The sequence below is a fragment of the Mytilus edulis genome, chromosome 6 (assembly GCF_963676685.1).
Source record: "Mytilus edulis chromosome 6, xbMytEdul2.2, whole genome shotgun sequence".
Classification (NCBI taxonomy): Eukaryota; Metazoa; Mollusca; class Bivalvia; order Mytilida; family Mytilidae; genus Mytilus; species Mytilus edulis.
This window is the reverse complement of record NC_092349.1, coordinates 45,027,261-45,047,930: the sequence shown is the minus strand read 5'-3', so window position 1 is coordinate 45,047,930 and position 20,670 is coordinate 45,027,261. Positions and strand designations below refer to the sequence as shown.

General features: G+C 32.0%; 1 protein-coding gene across 1 annotated transcript; it reads right to left on the bottom strand.

Moving 5' to 3' along the window:
* Positions 1 to 650: 650 nt before the first annotated feature.
* Positions 651 to 6,389, bottom strand: LOC139526414 (uncharacterized). The gene is made up of 6 exons (XM_071321560.1): positions 6,289 to 6,389; positions 5,546 to 5,595; positions 4,569 to 4,677; positions 2,732 to 2,835; positions 2,178 to 2,261; positions 651 to 1,730 (listed from the first exon to the last, which is right to left on the bottom strand). The coding sequence occupies exons 1-6, from the start codon at positions 6,387 to 6,389 to the stop codon at positions 661 to 663; spliced, it is 1,518 nt and encodes a 505-aa protein (XP_071177661.1). The 3' UTR covers positions 651 to 660.
* Between the last annotated feature and the right edge of the window lie 14,281 nt (positions 6,390 to 20,670).

Here is a 20,670-nt window from a genome sequence, read left to right as displayed (position 1 = left end):
CACTTGCAAGTGAAAAATTCATAAAATATATATACCATCATTTGTTTATAATTACAACCATATGGTGTCGAGGTTCCCAATTTGTAGATCCAGTCCTTTTCTGGTTGCTATGTGTGTCATGTCATGTATGTGTGGATTGTTGATCCTACGGTTTTTCGTTTTTATTGTTCGAATTTGTATAGAAAGTTTAGGATTGACAGGCTGATTAAAATTCTTGTAATCAATTTCTTTTGCATTGTATTTTATGTCTGATTTATGCCGTACATACGTTTGAATAAAACACAATCTCAAAGAAAACATACAAAATGGTCTATGAATCTAGGCAGTAGTTTTCCAATGCTCAAATCGAGTAAAACGACAAATTCAGGTTACAAACAAAACTGAGGAAATGATATGAAATCAAAAGAAATGAGATGCATTTTAATAAGTAGTTACACTGCTCCACTTTGTTATGTGGCTGACTGCTCCATCATTATTTCTATTATAGTGTGGGATTTGACACGTTAAATTGCCTGTTGGTTTTAATTTTATGAAGGACATGTACAAGTATGCAAGCGTTACTCAAATACACCTCAGCAATGAAAAAGCTATACATGACACATGACATATAAATTCGTAAGAATATTATCACGAAAGAACACACTCTAATTCGATTACATTTTATTGGGATTTAGCATCTGTGTAATCTTGTACGTATATATTAGTTCCATTAAGGATTGAGGCATTAACAATTACATTTTGAACCTCCACTGAATTACAGTTAATCGGGACATTGGCAGTTTTACGCATATCACTTACACCCACCTGGTCAAGTGCATGCTCTTTTCGAGAAACACTTTCGTTGGAATGTTCAATGTTATTTTCAGAGCTTACTGCGGTTTCTGTCGATTTGATTTTTGAAGGCATTAATAAAGAATCCTTATTGTTATTTACTACGTTAGCTATTTGTTTGAGATTTACCGAAGTCTGATTTTGGTTTAAAACATTCACAGTGTTTTGTAAATTGTCTTCTTTGGTGTCACCTTTAAGACCCTCTTTTGGTAGGAGGGAGGACAGTGAATGTCCTTGACATTGATGAATTGTCACCGGTACCTCATAACTATGTGAAGTTTGTTTCCAGTCTTCGTCAAGAGGTTGATACGGATTAAGGTAACCATCAGTTATCATTTGCGTACTAGAATCAGATGAATCATCCACTTCTATACTTGGAGCATGCGTTACATCATATTGATGTGTCTTCTCTTTCCAGTCTTCATCAATAGAATGGTAGGGATGAAGATAACCAGAAGCAACGTAATCTTTATCGAACTCATCTGACTTTTGGTTTTGATCTGATTCATGGAGGGTTAAGTCGCTTTTGTTAACATGTTTTTCAGAACCATGAAAACTAATACTATCCCCTTCTGAATGAATTGGGTATATATAGCCTGTTTTGTTAATATCATTTAATTTTGACGGATCATTAGCTGAATGTTTAATCTGTGGAGTTCTTATACCAGCATTTTCTACCAGCTTAGTCTCATCTATTTCATCGTATAAACTAGAAGGCGATTCAACAATAGACTGCATTTGTCTCAGTGAATTGCTTTGTTTAACATTTTGAGATCCATGCTTTGTTACTTTGCCTTTTCTCTTCTTTCTGTATTTCCGGACTAGACTAGTAAGGCCAAGTGCTAGTAAAATACCAGCAATGACTGAGGAATAAATGACTATTTCTCGCTGTAAGAGCCCTGAAAGTACAAAAAAATATTGTACCTATCATCTCGATCAAATCACAAACGTCTTCATTTCAAGCAATTGGAAAACATTGCCTGCTTAGATAAATAAAATAGAGTATCATCAAATTCGATCTGTTGTACAAATTGCGAGCAGGTAAAATAAGACAATTTAAAAGATTTATCGCACTATGTACATGCTATGGAACAGGTACAACAATAATTAGGATCAGAAACTTATATAACTAAATTCTTGATGACTCTTTTTTAAGGTGCACGAGTCATAAAATGTATTATGTATTTGGTATTTCTCAGTAAATTTGCTGAAACAATATGCGTGCATACCTCATTTTTACTATGATTGAGCATAGTGTCGTGTTTTATTCCAAATTACAAAGAAAAATCTTTGATATAATTCATTATGGCAGAAGACATAAAAACAATTAATTTTGAAATACTAACCAGTGCTTTCTTGAGGAGGTGTAATGTTTTGAATCCTCGTATAAACATTGCTGACGGACATATAAGTTGTTAAATTTACCTTCACTGAAAATTAAAAACAGTAATATGAATACGCAGAGACTAAACATTGGTAGTAAGATAAAATCACAACATCTCAAGATCAAATAAATACCTTCTGTGGAACATCAAATTTGACCATGAACTATATTTCTATATTAAGTAGCATTTTGGTGTTTCAAGACTATAGAATATAAACAAATTGACAAAACCTATATTGTTTACTCCATCATAATGTTGTCAAAAGGTATTCCTTATAGTACATGTTTACTTATGGGAATTTTTCAATTAATGTATATGACAACTATAATGAAATGGTGCTACATATGAAATACATCCATTTCAGAATTAGGGAATGCTCTCTCAAAAATCAGTTATTTCTAAAGATATCATGTTTATCGCCTGATATTAAAAGTTGACAGGTCATTTTGCTTTGTATTTTTTCACTGATTTAACAGCAAATGTCTTTGAGACTTTATAATAAATGAATATATTACCAGTGTTCCACACTAAGTCTGTCACAGTAACCAACTCTGTTACGGTTGTCAGGATTGGTTCTGTTGTTATTGTTTTATTTACACAACCATCAACATTGTCACATCTACAAATACAAATCATAATACAATTATCTAATATAAATAAATTTTAGTGCAAGTATTTGGTATCAATGGTTCTGATTTAATGACCATCAGTCCGCATGCCAAAATTTGATTTTAATTTTGATAACAACAAATTACATCATCCCATTAAACAAATTCCGTAATTTCACTGTCAGTTTTAGCAATGCATTCCGTCACTCATTAACTGAATTTGAGAAAGTGCTGGAATCTTACAAATCACAATAAACATGAAGTATTTTATTGAAAATAAGAAGATTCACAGCTGCATAGATAGTGACATGAATTGACAACACGAAACTAGATTGAATGATTAACTTGTCGCTACCAGCACTACTATATCTCAACAGCAGCATACCATCTACTTCATCGTAGTACGTCTGCATATATCGGTTTTAAGATCTCGTTCTACAAGTTCATCTCATACGGACCTCAGTAACAGGGGCGTGCTCTTTAGAAAAGACTGTGTGAAATGAGATATGCAGAATAACAGTCGAAATCGATACTGAATTTTACAAGTCCATATCAAACGGACCTCAGTCACAGGGGTGTGCTTTATAGTAAAAACTGTACAAAATAGTACGAAATATGATATGATGAAAAACCGTTGATATAGATACTGCATGACCATGATGACGGTTTCATCACAAACGAATAACGTAAACGATATGCGAGAATAATTGTTATGTCTGTAAACTTTACCGATTGTGTCCTTTCCCTTTATGTGATGTTTTGATTTTTATTGATACATGCATGTCAAGACGGGCCATTTGAGACTATATGTTTTTGTTTTACCTTGCTTATTTATAATTTAAATGAATTTATGGTACGGGACTTTTAAACTTATAATACCGCCTGCGTGTGATAGCCTCACTCAAAGTTGCGATTTTTTTCATGTATTTTTGAAACGATAACACAATGCATAGAAAATTGATTCATTATGTTCTGTTGAATGATGTCATAGCTATAGCTAGTCTCAACTGGAAATAAAAAGTGGTTTTGGGGGGAAATGTAAGCTTTGATTTAACCATCTAAGAATTATGGTAAGAATGTGTTTATAATGACCCTGAAAAGGGTTCTTTTGTATATGAGCCTTCGATTTTTTGAGCTTTTGACAACAACAAAATATTTCTACTTTATATTTAGTGACCATTTTTCCGTAACAATATTTAACAGTATTTTTTTCAAATGTAGGTGAATTGGGCAACATAGAAAGACCAAGTCTTCTCCATTAAAATCAGGTCTTCAAAAAATACAGAAAGACGAAAAATATCATTGTTTCATACCACACGAAGTTGTTAAATGTCTTTTTTATCATTCTTGTAAAACATGCTTTCAATTTTAATATTTCAATACGTTCACCATGTTTAAATGACATTCACAGTGCACAAAAATTACATGTTATGAAATATATTTCATTTCAAAATTTGTAAAATGAAAATTGAAAACCATATTGTTCAGGAGCAGTGAAAATCAAATTATCCAAGCACTTAGTATAGTTTACGCCTCAATTCAAACCGGGTATGGTTGAGAACAATTTTATTATGCATATTAAAAAAGAGAAGACGATATGACATATTTTCTTTTTAGTAGGTGGCTGCTACATGTTATTAAAGCGAAATGTGTTGTTCAATGATTATAGGTATTAAAAAATATGCCTAAAACTGAGCTAAAACAGATATTTACAAAAGGTATCTATGATATAAAATAATGCTACCTTTGGAATATATTACAACTGCAAGACTCAAGACATTGTAATCCGTACGAGCTTGCGTTACATCGTACACAAGAAATCCCATTTGGTCTAATGAATCCACGCTGACAAACTATCGAATGACAAATAAGATGATTATCTTATTTTACAAAATAGATTACAGATAGATGTGTAAGGCGATTTTCAGAGTCAATGTCCATGAAACAATGATACATGCTATTTATTTTATAGATGAATATTAATTAAAAAATACAATACAAAAAACCACAACTTATTTGGTAGTCGTCGCATTGGCAACAATATTGCATCTGCTTATTTTCATAAAACAAAAAAGTTTGTATCTTTTATATTTAAATTTAAAATTTTTGAAAAACTAAGGGTTTTCTACCTCAGGCATAGATTGCCTTAGCTGTTTTTGGCAAAACTTTTAGGAATTTTTGTCCTCAATGCTCTTCAACTTCGTATTTTATTTGGCTGTTTAAACTTTTTTGGATTCGAGCGTCACTGATGAGTATATTTTAGACGAAACACGCGTCTGGCGTCTATACAAAATTTAGTCCTGGTATCTATGATGAGTTTATTATATGTGCAGCTTTCAGATATTCCTTTCTTATCACTTATGTTGATATTTGGAAAATTTCAAAAAATCAACATTTCTACTTTTTTTAAACTTTGAAATTCAATCCAATAAGCGTAACCCTTTACATCAATTTTGTTGATTTATACCAAATGCGTGATTGGTTGGTATTTATTACGTATTTACATTACTTCTTAAATAAAAACAATCACGTGTATACAATCTCAGTGCGTAAACGATCTAATTAATTGCAGGAATGGTCAATAGGGAAACAAATGGCGAAAACACAGACGAAAACTACTTCAGAATCAATATCCGTTATGAAATATTTGAATAAAAATGATAATTGAATCTCATTTTTATGATTTGTGATAGACAGGAATATATGTTAACAAACACTTACCCACACAAGTGTCATTAATTAGCTGGTAGTTAAAACAACATGTCAGATTTCTGGAACATATAATTCAAAATAATGCATACATGAAACTTAAATGCGTGTAGATTTATATATTAAGTATGTTTATCATCAGAAACCATTTGAAAACGGCTCCGTGTTGTAGGCCGTTCTTTGACCTATAGTTGTTTACTTTTTACAAATTGAGACTTGGATGTATAGTTGTCTCTTTGGTATTCATCATATTGTTATATCTATAAACAATAAATTAGGAAATGAAAAGGGCGGGATATAACAAAATGAGCATTTGGTTTATATATTGAAGCGATGACCCTTTGTTCAGTTTTTCACGAGACATTCCCAATGATGAAAACAACACCTTTGTGTAAAACAATTCTATTTTGTACTTTGATCCCACCTAACATGACGAACCTTTTAAAAAAAATAAGGGATGAACACAGGTGTTTAACAAAAGAACGCAGACGACCTTACGTGTTGCCCATGTAAGTACAAGGCCGACAACAAGTCTTTTCCAGAAGGTCAAATTATGAGAAAAAAAATTGGTGGGGTTCGTGTTGCTCAAGCTATGATGTTTCTTGTGTACTACTATTTGTCTATTTGACCTTTTCATTTTTAGCCATGGCGTTGTCAGTTTTTGTTTGTTTATGAGTTTGACTGTTTCACTGCTATCTTTCGCCCCTCTTTTTGTAATTCAATACTTCATGCATCGATTTAAATCTATGACATACCCAGAATCATCTGTGCACACACCCTCTTCCGTCTTATTAAGACTATTTGCCACATTACATAACTCGCATAAAACTAAAACAAATATCACAACGTTCAACATATTTGATTGAAACAATAGAAATATATCCATTATAATGATCAGGAAGCATTGAACACGTTTGATTTGTGTCTGTTGGGTAATGGAGGATGGAACGGAAGGAATACAGGATGCATAGAGGAAGAATTTGTCAAATGAAACATGGAAAGTATAAGTGGAACTATCTAATTTTTATGTTTTATTTTGTAAATTAATTACAGGCAGTTTCGAAACCATTCGTTATTGTCATACACCAAAGAAGCTGCTGTTTTGGAAAAATAAGGATATAGGTCCAAAAAAGAGGAACGAAAGATATCAGAGGGACAGTCGAACTCATAAATCGAAAATAAACTGACAACGCCATGGCTAAAAATGAAAAAGACAAACAGACAAACGATAGTACACATTACACAACATAGAAAACTAAAGAATAAGCAACACGAACCTCACCAAAAACTAGGGGTGATCCAAAGCGCATCTTTACTTATATTTTTATTTAATTTTCATTTTGCTTAGTAATATGTTGTTATAGTGATAAATCAATGAATTTTAACAGCACGTTCTATTTTTTGGGAACTGTCTTTGTTCCAGAGTTTGGGCTTTAAATCAAATAAATAATTTTACTTTTACTAAAATTTTGCACTACCCCTTCCTTAACTGTTAGTCCTTCTTTATAAATCAATGTGTCCGCTATCTAACAGTATTTATGCTGCATGTATTGATAAAACAGAGCTGTGAGCCAGTAGATAAACAAAACAAAATATCTAATAATGGCTATGAACATTAATATCTACAAAAAGGTCGCGTTGTTTGTGATTGAGTGCAACCTAAATGTCCGTTCGGTATTTTTCGCTTTTTTTTTTTACTGGGAAGGTGTATATATGGTATATAATATCAACTACAAAAAATATGTTGTTATAGTGATAAATCAATGATTTTTTACATCACTCTTTATTCTTTGGGAACTGTTTTTTTTTCAGAGTTTGGGCTTTAATACACAAACATGTACTGATAGTATAATCAATAAAAATTCATATACAAAATATTGACAGATCAAAGTAACGAAATAATAACTATCCATAATAAGGATATTCGCACTTGAACCGTTTTTTCCGTTTATCTGTTCGATGGCACGTCCGAAGTAGACCTACTTCATACGTTAAAAAATAATGTTCGATACAAATGACATTTTGAATAGAGTATTGTTTACAACATGTTTGTTATAACGAAATCAATATACCTTTAGATACAGCATTGTAATGTACATTTACATTGTATCATAATTTGAATTTTTTTTCAGGTTTATTTTGTATTTTCATACCTATTCATGAATAGCTCATGTAAGAAATATAAAAAAAATAATAACAATCAAATAAAATAAATATAAAAAAGAAGATCAAATTCCATCAAAGATATTAGACAATTGTCACAAGACAAGTCGGCCGGATTAGCCTGGGTTAGGTAAACCTTAGTATTTTTGTGGGAATTGGTACTCAATAACGTATTTTCATTACGTTCCAATCATCTTTAACAAATTCTACAAATCTGTTGTCCTGTAGGGGTCTGCACACAAAAATATTTTTTTCACATTTATAAATTTTCTGTGATTTTAGCATATATAAGAAAGTGACGGATTTAGGTCGTACATTATAATAAACGTGTGTGCACAAAATAGACTTTAATATTTTAGTAAAAAGAATTATCCATTTGATATCTGTTCAAACTAGTGTCACAACTCTGCCCCCGACAGAACTATCCTGGTATTAATATTTTACCTAAGTTTAATTAATTGAAAAGATGCACTTCTGTAACACTAGTAGCCAGATTAAAGTCTGAAACGGTCATTTTGGTCTGATCAAGTCTTGATCGACTTAATTTACCGCTAGAGAAATACGTTGAGACTTTTCCGATTTTAAGACACTGTTCAGATATGTTATGTCAAGTCTGTTCAGTCATGTCAAGTTAATCAAGATGGAAGGCTCTAGCGTTCAATCAAGTCTGTTAAGACTGTTTTGGACAAATTAAGACCAATCATAAAAAGTAACTTTCAAAGCTTTCAGATCGGGTTAAGATCCGTTTAGTGTGTTAGAATGATATTAGGAGTTACGCCCCTTTATGTGGATGATACATTGTATTATAAATGCTAGAATAAAAAATGTATGTTATTTTGAATTATTAAACATAAAATCATTCGTTGGCTTTTTATTTCTGTTGGTCTTTGTTTAAGGTATAAGAGAATAAATTATATATTATACAGTTTTGTTAGCTTGTTTGTTGTAGAAATAAATTATTCGCCAATAACTGTTTCTGATTTTATTTTTTATTTTTTTATTTTCTGGTGTTAATTTATGTATTTATCTACTTATTCTTTGAAAAAAGTAATTGCAAATTTTGGACGTAACACTAACAAAAGAGTGACAACAACATCTTATAAATTTCATACGTCCAAATCACGTTTCTGGATTTTACTTCATCTGGAACGATCAACGCAAAATACAAGTATTTTATATGTCAGATAATTTATATCGTTAATTTCGTTATCCTCATCAGGCCGCATCAGGGAACCATGTCTCCGTTTGAACTAAGCTTCTGAAACTGCTCTAAGGCCGTGAAGTGAGAGTGTTAAAACTATAAATAACATACCATCGGAAAGAGAAGGATGTCGATAGGTTTTACAGAAAAGAGAATGATCGGCTATAAATATGAATAATAGAGAAAATGGAAAAAAATATAAAGAATGGAGAATAAAAAGGTGCTTGAATATAAAGAATTGATAATAATAGACAAAAAGAAAAAAGAAAAAACCCGGCCTACTAAACATTAAAGAATACAGAAATGAAGGACCCCCCTCCAGATCCTCATAGATTAAAACAATATAACCTAATTTTAAGTTCAGCATCGAGTATATGTCTTAGTACATCTTTTTGTAAATGCACTTATCCTTTCTTTCATTTGAATAAAAAACTTATTTGATATAAAATATGTATTTATTTGTTTTTTCAGATTGCACTATTATAAATAATTCTTCTTCGTCTTCTCCTTCTAAACTGTACAATTAACGTATGTATGCGTTAATATTCGGTCTATAAAGATTAAGTTCGATGGCACGTGCCAATAATCCAAAGGTAATAAAATCAACGATCCATAAAATAACGTGGCAATTACAATGGCTATTTCACAGTTATATCATACGTTCACCTGTCATGGTATCATACATGTACCTCCGTATGTGTAGTATAAGGTTCTAAATAATTTTTGATAGCTTCTTTCTAACACTATTGACGACATTGTTTAAACTACATGGTCATGTCACAAAACCGCAAATTTAGTATAGTTAAAAAGATAAACGATATTGAAAATGCATTTTTTTTCTATCAAAAATGTATGGTCGTATATTTGTAACTCTAGGTGTTTACCTAAAATGTATTGATTATGTAAAAGTTGAGATTTTTTTCTTCAAATATTTGCCAAAAGAAACATTTTCCGAAAAAAAACACCAATCCATATAATAACGTTTTGTCCTTTAAATCTTTTTTTTGGGGGGTCCGTAGAAATACCGCAAATGACCCCTTTAGTGCAAAGAACAAAAAATTTCACTAAGGACCTGATGGAATGATAAAATTGACACAAAGGACATTGCATATCTAAGTTTACGTTTTAGAAATAAATAATTTCAAGTTTTATAATCTTAAGTAATTAGAAAGTTATTTAATGTTCTATCGACACGCGATTGCAATCTATGTTGTTCTTGTTTTTTATGGTATAGTTATTACTGCCGTATCTATTTTGCTTTTCTGTCTGCTATAGTTTTTACTTCTATGTAAAAGTGTATTTTCTACTTATTTTTGTTTCTTTTAATTTCGTTTGCTTGTTCCGTAAGGTCACTTTTTTAAGTTTTCTAGTAATATTTTATAAAGATATTTTAAAATAGTAAAAAATGTATAGAGTTTGTTTACCAACACAAACTGACATAGAAGATACACATGTTTCGCAAAGTATTATATAACAGTTTATTACATTTTTGTTGAGCCTGCGACTTTTGTTGCAAAAGCGAGACATAGCGATCCACAAACCACAAATATTCACTTTTGTTTATCCGTATTTTTATTTATAACTGACTTTTTTGTTTTTCTGTAAGCTTATATGAATTCACTCTGTTTAATAAAAATCACATTTTTATGTCGGGGCCTTTTAATGATCGGTCGAGTATATGGCAATGTTTTTCTCGTTATTGAAGGCCGTATTGTTGCCTATAATTGCTTTTCTACCTCAGGCATAGATTACCTTCGCTGTATTTGGCAAAACCTTTAGGAATTTTGGTCCTCAATGCTCTTCAACTTCGTACTTTATTTGGCCTTTTTAACTTTTTTGGATTTGAGCGTCACTGATGAGTCTTTTGTAGACGAAACGCGCGTCTGGCGTATATACAAAATTTAGTCCTGGTATCTTTGATGAGTTTATTTGCTATAAGACGTCTATGACTATTTTCGACCTTGTCGTCTTAATTTTTAAATTACGTCATTGATGAGCTGATCACTACAACGATTAAACAAAATATTCGTTCCCGTGAAAACTATAAGATTTGTTTAACTTTCAAATTTCATCGTGATCTCTTCTCAGGATATAACGGCTATCTGTATGTTGGTTTTACAGCTAATTCCCAATGCACGTAAAGCGAGACTTTTGTTAGCTTGATTGTTTAGTTTGTATATTTTACAATTGTAATTGGGATAATGTCCAATCAAATTTAAATATAATATATACAGATTAAAATGTGCCTCTACATTGTTTGAAGATGTCAATGTTATTTACAAAGCTTGAATTCATGTTTATACCAACAGAGCAAGCAAGCCTACCAAAATTTTACTCTACAAGCATTAGGAAATAAGCTGTAAAGTCGACAAGATAACAGGTTAATGTATTCAAGTGATTTTCAGAATTTAAGATTTGTTGCAATTCTAAAGTACAATGGTTAAATCAATCTTATCTTTGATGTGCCACATGGGCATCCCTATAAAAAAGACAGTCCATGCGTGGCCCATGACATTAGATATTATGCATGTCAGTGGATATTTTCTTTGTGAAGCTAGCACTAATAACCTATATTATTTACGTGTCTGAAATATTTTGAAAAGTGTAACTAAACTCTTGAACAGACCATTTATAAACGTCGTTTGTGTGAATTCGGGATTTACACGTATTAAAAACTCTTCTCTTTTCGGCATTCGAGAAAACATATATTTAGCAAACACTATTGAGGAACACAAATAAAAAAATAATTTAATTTGTTAATATTTGCAACTCTTAAACCCAGCTGATATTTTTTTTTATTTCTCACCTGACAAATGGGATATACACGACTTCCCAAATTTAATCTAATATTCACCTAATATATGCTCAAAGTCAACTTATATTAAAGAAGTTTTAAAAATAAAATGGTTAAATGCATTTTTTTTTTACATAATGCACAAATATATTTACATGTTTCATTATCAGATCAAAATATCTTAAATACCCCAGTCCAGAGATACCGTGTATATTCGGCTGAATATACATGTACCATATCGAAAATTTTACATTCATACTTGTTACGTAACGAGATATATATGTGCCCAGGTAAAAAGATCCAGCAGGTGGTGTATATTCTAATAAAAGTGTTTATCGTCTTCTTTTGTACATGCCGATGACGATGACATTTAGCTTGAGGGCCATTTTGTTTTCGCAAAGAAAAACAAAAATTAAACAATTTTATAGATATAATATTCTGTTGAAAAATCATTTTTAAAGGTGAACAGATAAGCATAACGTCTTCGCAATTTCTTGTTAACAGCCATGGACACAGATGTCAGAATGAATAAGAAAACACTAAATTCTTAAACAATATATTGTAAAATGGACACCAAACACATGTTGATAGAATAGTGTACTGATAGTATAAAAAAGAAGATGTGGTATGATTGCCAATGAAACAACTATCCACAAAAGACCAACATGACACAGACATTAACAACTATAGGTCACCGTACGGCCTTCAACAATGAGCAAAGCCCATGCCGCATAGTGAGCTATAAAAGGCCCCGATAAGACAATGTAAAACAATTCAAAAGAGAAAACTAACGGCCTTATTTATGTAAAAAAATGAACGAAAAACAAATATGTAACACATAAACAAATGACAACCACTGAATTACAGGCTCCTGACTTGTGACAGGCACATACATAAATTATGTGGCGGGGTTAAACATGTTAGCGGGATCCCCACCCTCCACCTAACCTGGGACAGTGGTATAACAGTACAACATAAGAACGAACTATAAAAATCAGATGAAAAAGGCTTAACTCATCAGATGGACAAAAATACAAGTGGACGCGGCCCGGTACTTATACATCCCGACACAAAAAGACACAATGAACAAATCTGAGAGTATTCGCAGTTATCTGACAGCTAGTTCAAAGTCACTAACAACTAATAAAAAAATCATGCAACTAAGACTAAACTATCAATCCGTACACATCCAACATCCATCTATCGTTTTCAGATATTTCTTTTCCGCCATTCATAAGTTTAATGTTTACTTTGACTTAATGCTATACATGTATAATGTGTGTTCAGAGATGGATTTATAAACTGTATGCTTAAAATAATAAACCCAAACAGACAATAAACAGGTGATTTGGTGACCATTTAGACTTCGTTTAGATAACACACGTCTTCAAAATTAATAGTTTAAAATAAAATTTTGGGGATTTAAAATGTATATCCAAACCTATTCTATTACTTTCCTCTGAGCAAAGTCTTAAGAAAAATATATATTGAAACTGTAGGAGATCATAGTGGGTTGAACGACAACGAGATACTCGCAACCAAACAACAAAAATCACATAAGGACGGCTAGTGGGCAACATATAAGTGTTCACCAATAGATAGGTGTATACACAACATGCCAATTTCTAAATCATCCCTTATGTCTTTATCATTGTGAATAATTTATCCCGGATAATAGAATACATGTACTAGTCATGTCTTTGATTTAACAGAACAAATGATAAAAGATTCAAAAATTTGTTGTTTGTGATTATTCATAGTTGACTAGTTCTATATTTACCAGTGACACGCGTCCTAATTTTTAAGAAAAGGGACAGAAAAAGTATTAAACAAAAATAACCGGTTTTTCAAAACTATATTTTTGAAAATTCACTGCATGATTTAAACAGCTTTAAAGTGTTTCATTTAATTCTATCTTTTTGCGTATACGAAAAATTGATAACAAGTTAAACTTCAGTGTTCATGACTTACGACTATTTTATATTTCTTGTGAAATTGATAGATGAGCAGGACTGGGTTGCACAAACGTCTATTAAGTTAATAGACTATTAACTTCTAATAGACTATTAAATATCTAATTGACAATTAGTTAATAGAGTGATTTAATAGCGTTGCACGAATCACTTTTAATGATACTATTAACTAATAGACAATTAAGTGACTATTAACATTTTAATAGTCAATTAAGCTCCATTTAATTCTGCGATTTTCATCATTTTTTCACAACGTCAATACGATTTTCTCGATTTTCATCATTTTCACGACGTCATCATGATTTTCACGATTTTCATCAATTTTTCATGACGTCAACACGATTTCAGCAATTTTCATCAATTTTTCATGACGTCAACACGATCATTCAGCGATTTCATCAATTTTTCAACGGGGTTGTGTTCAACATCGAATCAGCTAAATAATGCTATGTAGTGCTACGTAGATTTATGACTATTGAACGTGTAGCTAGCCTAGCTTCTATCAATACCTACGTAGCTGCTATAATTATAGGCTAGCTTCACGTTCAATGATAGTCATACATCTACGTACCCGCTAAGATATTGAACGCAACCCTGGGTCTACTTTCAATTGACACCAAAACATGTCCAGTTCTAAAATACAAGAAATTGCATATGTTGTATTTAAAAAGATAGAAAGTCTCGAAAAACAAGGGGAATAGGGGAATAAAAAAGTATTAGTCTTAAATTCCATTATGTTGCTAATTTAAATATAAAGTTTATTGTCGACGTCTACAAAAGAAAATTGACAACTGCAGCCTGCTATGTTTATATCTTCCATTTCGAGAGACTGACTCAATCTAAGTCGATTTTTCACTTCGTTTTTTAACTCGAATAAATTACTATAATATTTGGCACAATCGTGGTAAAATCAGAAATTTTTAATCTCCCATGAGAGAAATTTAGCCGCTAATTTATTTCAAACAAGATACAAGAAATTACTTGTGTTGTCATTGAAAGGGATTAAAAATTATCGGAAAAATACACGAGGGGAGAAATTAAGTATCATAAATCGGGGCAGCCCCGTTATTCAGATCTCCCATTAGTCCGACACCCCATTGGTCCAACAACCCAATAGTCCGACGCCCCATTAGTCCGACACCTCATGATAGTCCGATACCCCAAATAGTCTGACATCGAATAATGAAACAACTTTTTTAAATAAATAATTTTGATTTCAAGAGAATAATCCCATCAGCTATTCCTCCTGATAGTCCTAAAAAAAATAATACAAGTAACATATCATAAAGTACTTACAATTTTGCGTGATGTCCAGTGGCAAATATTACTGACATGTATGTTCAGGCCGAGAACAATCACTTGACATTTAAAAAAAATAGATAGGCCCTGTAATAGTTGCCATCCGGCATGAAAAAAGGTCAATGACACTTGAACTGCCACTATACAATGAAAGTACATACTAGTATTGAATAGGAACCGCCTTGAATTTGCCTTGTAGCAGGCTCAGGCAATTTATCACGGTCGGTTGGTAGATATGTATTAGTGAACGTAGTCGGATATATTCACCCCCCAAAAAAAAAAATGAATGAGACGCGGTGTAGCGAACATTTTGTCAAACTAAATAAGCTTTGTGAAGCTTTACCGAATAACTAACATGACGATACACAGCTATGTATCTCTCTCAAAGCAGAGAAATTAGAAAGTTAAGGCTCCAGTTAGGCTTTACCGCTTAGACGATTGTATGCGAGATGCTTAGTTTAGTGTACAGAATTATTTTGAGATGAACATTAGTTTAGTTAGTCTATATATACAACAATGTTTATACACTACTTAATTGAAGAGTGAATTATTTAAAGTTAATACGCGGTACGTTGAACTATAAAGACAGTGGTAAACCAAATAGAACTTTGTAAAGTTTGCAGCGTTCTCTGTGAGGAATCTGTTATAATAAGTTTACAACAGCAAAAAATGCTCGTAAATCGGAATAGTGAAAACTTGCACCTTCCGTTGTGAGTGTCAAAAGAGGTGGTGTTGGTTGCTAGAATAATTTTCGTGTTGCATGTTTGCATGTGTTGTTTAACTCTATATAAGGAATGGGGGAATCTGCATTCAAAATATTTTTTTTCATCTGCTTGACCAGAAATATTTTTTTTTCCATCAAATTGGGGATCAGAATATTTTTTTAGGAAAAAAACACAACCCCCTTGAAGTTAAATGGTCGTTCCCTGATCACGTGAACATTTTTCTTTATGAAGAGAGACTGCACTGCTGATGACATTTCTTTTTTTTTAGTAGAATGTGTTCCCACTTTCTTATGTACCAAAACTTTTTCAGTTTCTTTATATGCATATGGTCATGGTATTTCTTCGATAGTTATATTCGATAGGTGGCATGCTAAAATCTGTTTCTGTGATATTAGAACGAATAGTTCAAATACCATGTCAACAATTATTCTACCAAGGGGTGTCTGGATTGGAGAGGAGGGGGTCTTTCATATCTGTATTCTTTAAAATGTTTGCCATTTTCTTTATTCTTTATACTTTTTGCCCATTATTTTAGGACCTCATTTTTCTCTATTCTTTAACACCCCCCCCCCCCCCCCTCATTATTTTCTATTCTGAAAATCCACATCATCATCCTCATGAAGCTCTACTCATGAAGTATATTTTCTATTACAGCAGTTATTAACCTTTGTCGGCCTATTGGGGTGTTGGACCAGTGGGGTGTCGGAATATCTGGGCGGCGATCCCCAAAAGTCCAATAATTGTTTATGTTATTATGAACCCTATCCTATGTCAATATCAGATATTTTTGTTTGAAGTTCATACCCAAGATATACAAAAGTGTCGGATAGTTTCGTTTCATCTATATAACAGTTTTCAGCTGCAAAAAAAAAAGTTAGATAAGTATTATTGGTTATTATGGACAATTTACACTATGCCATCTTTTTTTAAAAAAAAAAAACAACTAAATTAATTCACTGTGTAATATATGAAAATTATCACGTAGTTTCTCTTTATGTCCTACGAATAACAATGTATGGTATTGTGCACTGTTCTGTTATTTGTGTTTCTTATCTGTAGTAATCATTAAAATGTTAACTTGGCATGCCATACTTGATAGAAATGCGGACGTGAAAGAAAGCACTCTTTATCAACACGTCAATGGAGATTACATTTACACATTCTTCGTATATACATCGTATTTTAGGAAAAATGTGTATTAATTTTCAATGTTGACACCAATATCGATCTGCTGGATGTAGAATTTTACGAAGAAAAACTAGGGCTGTAATTTAAAACTGCCATATTTGTTATTACATAGCAAAGACTAGTTAAATCATTGACAATAATATAATATTGACCTAGTCCAAATAATTATGACGTCTGGCAAGGCTATTTTAAATTTTTTTCTGGGACGCCTTCCATTGACCCAATATTGTTAACGTTCGATGCAGTCCGGTGTATCCGCGCATTGCATTGCAGAATTATTTTGAGAAGAACATTAGTTTGTTTATGGACAATATACACCATGCCATCTTAAATAATAAAAAAAAAAGATCAAAATTATCACGTAGTTTCTCTTATCTCCTACGAATAACAATGTATGTTATTGTACGTTATTGTGCAATGTTCTGTTATTCATTTCTCAAATCTGTAGTAATCATTAAAATGTTAACTCGGCATGCCATACTTAATAGAAATGCGGACGTGAAAGAAAGCACTCTTTATCAAAGCGCCAACGGAGATTGCACATTCTTCAATTCTTTTTGTGACGAAATCATACAATGTGGGATATCGATCATCGGCTGTGCGAGGCTCTCAGTCCGTCAAGTCATCGAGTTGAGAAGCCTGTCACGCTATTTTTCGGCTGATTTTGAGGTACAAGTAATCCAAGCACTTGCATGGCATCCATTTTAAATGTACAATTAAGGACTTAATAGCGCTCCTTCGTTCAATTAAATTTAATAGTGAGTTAATAAACTATTAACGTTAATTAAATTTTGTGCAACGCAAGTAATAGACTATTAAATTTAAGTGTACTTTTAATAGACTATTAACTTTAATAGACGTTTGTGCAACCCAGTCACAATTACCAAACAAAAAATATAGCGTAAACGTCAATTAATGGACAAGCAACACAACGAGAAAAATGAAATTTATATGAAATAAAGTAACAACATAAGTTTACGAATACGTACTTACATGTTGTAGGTGCATTTAATAAAAACAACATTTGAACTTATTATTAACATTCTTTTTTCAATTGTAATTTTATGTGTATGTATATTTAATGTTACCCGATATGGAGTTCTTCTTAATATAAAAAAATCACTTGAATGGGTATTTCTGGTGTATATACATGTATCACACGTGCTATCTACATGTACAATATACGGAAATGACACGGCTGGGTATTGTAAAGTTACTGAAGGAAGATTAATGTCAGCTGCATATCCCCGGACGAAGAATTTACTGGTTTGTCAAAACGGTCAGTTGTAATTTGTCAAATTGTAAAGGTTTGAATCGCGCCCATCTCTTCTTTCTTTTTTAATATGAATTGCGCCAATAAATGGAACTTTACACATTCCCCATTTCCATTTTCAATTTTATTAGTTGTGTCATATTTACCTCGAAACGATTTACTTATTTGCACGTACATGTTTCATTAGAATACTGACTTCAACTGTTAAATAACTGTATAATTACTAAAGATATGATTATAAAATTTGAAATTAAGTACTTTAAGAAAGTCTCCATTTTTATGTCATGTTTTTGTGTCAGTTCTATCATCCCATCAGGTCCTAAGTGCACTATTTTGTTCTAAGTGCACTAAGGAGACCCTTTGCTTGTACCTGTCAATACCGGAAAGGACCTCCTCAATGCACTAAGAACAAACATCTGAAAACAAGTCTATAATATTTGCGCAATTAAATGGTTGTTTTATTGGCGCAAATGAATGCTGCAGTTTTTACAATAAAGCATGTAAAATAAGAATTGGCGTAATTAAGTTGTTGCGCAAATTCATTCTTTTTCAGTGAAACTAGATATCCAGTGGCAGATTCAGAGGGGGCGTAGAGGATGTACGCCCCTCTTCAATGATATCTCAATGTAAATGTAGTCCTGCTTTTTTTTTAATTTTACACTCTATTCTGTCCTTCATTTCTTAGTTATTAATTTATCCTGACTTGTTTTTCATTAAGTCATCATGACTTTTCTATTTCGCAAGATGGCCATACTGCCTTTTTTCTCTTAACTCCCGTCATGCTTTATTTCAATTTTTATACGTCAGACAAACTTCTTCATGCATGTAACTTCATATTTCAAAATGGATACGAAATGTCTTAATTGATAAGTTCTACAATGCATTTAAAACATCCATTGAAAGAATATTGTATAATAAGAAATCCTTGTCCGCTGTTGGAAGTTCTGTTTCGCCATTTTTCGTTCTTGTCAAGAGACGATATTTCAGGGGTTTTGATTGTTAAACTCGTTAAATCAAATAACGAACATATTCCATCTCAACCTGAGAAAGAGTGGCTCATTTACATTTATCAATGATTATCGGTTATAAGATGTTGTACTTTCAATGCTATTTATAAACGCCGAGTAAAATTTTAAAAGTTTGGTATACAAATTTTAAATTATTGATCTTAAAAATATTCAGTAGACAATGGGACATATCAAACAATCATTATTCATCTATTATATTATAACAATTTTTATTCACAAAGGCTTACAATGATAAATGAAATCAATGTTTTGTTGTCAATGTTACAATTTATGTATTGTTCTCTGGTGACGAGTCTTTGAGTTCTGACGAAAATTATAGTGTTTTTCTATCTTTCCACAAAGTATATAAAAGTACCAAGCGTTTTTCTCAACTTTGACAACCTTCTTCTGTACATGTAACAGATGTTGGCAAAATTTTTCAACGGCAATGTTCAAAGCGCTTAGACAATTCCAGTGCACCGTTACGATTCAAATACGATGTAATGGTATAGAAAAACCTTGCAGCTGAGTAACTTTTGACAAAAACATGCTACATTTGAGAAAAAATGGCTGTAAAAATTTTACATATATCTGCCGTCGCCATATTGGGATAGTCGTAATTCCAGTTACGGTTATCAGTTTAATACCAGTGCAGTTGAGAAATATGGTACATTTATTCAAATGCAGATATAAACCTTATCAATATTAAACCCAATCCCGCAAGCAGCTGTGGTCATCCTGTTGAGGATAGTATTCACTATTTCTTAAGTGCCCTTTTATCAACGAAGCAAGAGAAATATTGTTTTCAAAATTAGAAAGATCTACTATATCCATTTTGCTTTCATTGGCTGGTGACGGTGACCTTTCATTTCAACTATTGTATCTGTAATTATATTGTATGTTTCTCTGAAAACTTGTATGTAATTATATTGTATGTTTCTCTGAAAACTTGTATTTAGTTTTTAGAGAATAAAGTATCTATCTATCTATCTATTTCAGAAAACAAAGATATTTTTGAGTCTGTACAATCATATATCAGAAATACACTAAGATTTAGAACATTCAATTAAAATTCGAAATTCCTACTTCCTATCTCTTCACTATAGTTCAGTTTTAAATATTACTCTTATACGTTTTGTTTTTGAAACAAGGCTATTTTTTGTCAAAAGACAAGCACAATAACCCCAAAGCAAATTGCGAGAAGTGGTTTCGTATTTCGTTAAAGAAAGAAAATACTAATAGTTTATGTAAAATAACGATTAACGACTCTCGTACGGTGTCGCGTTTATATCTTTTTAATGCATTGGTGCAATTGGATGCAAACAATAATGACCATAAAATATCAGGTTTGCGAGATCAGACAGTAACTTACAACTAAACAATTGAAAACCCAGAGATCAATGTTTAACATTCGCCAGCAATGAGCAATTTTCATTAATAAAACATGATTTAGTCGAATACTTTGCGAGTAAAGAAGAAGAGACTACCATAGATTTGTTATTAACCCCAAATGC

Coding starts and splice junctions, on each gene's coding strand:
- LOC139526414 (XM_071321560.1), bottom strand. CDS start 6,389: ATGTTGAACGTTGTGATATTTGTTTTAGTTTTATGCGAGTTATGTAAT. Junction 4,678..5,545: donor AATTAATGACACTTGTGTGG/GTAAGTGTTTGT, acceptor GTCATTCGATAG/TTTGTCAGCGTGGATTCATT. Junction 1,731..2,177: donor ACCTCCTCAAGAAAGCACTG/GTTAGTATTTCA, acceptor TTGTACTTTCAG/GGCTCTTACAGCGAGAAATA.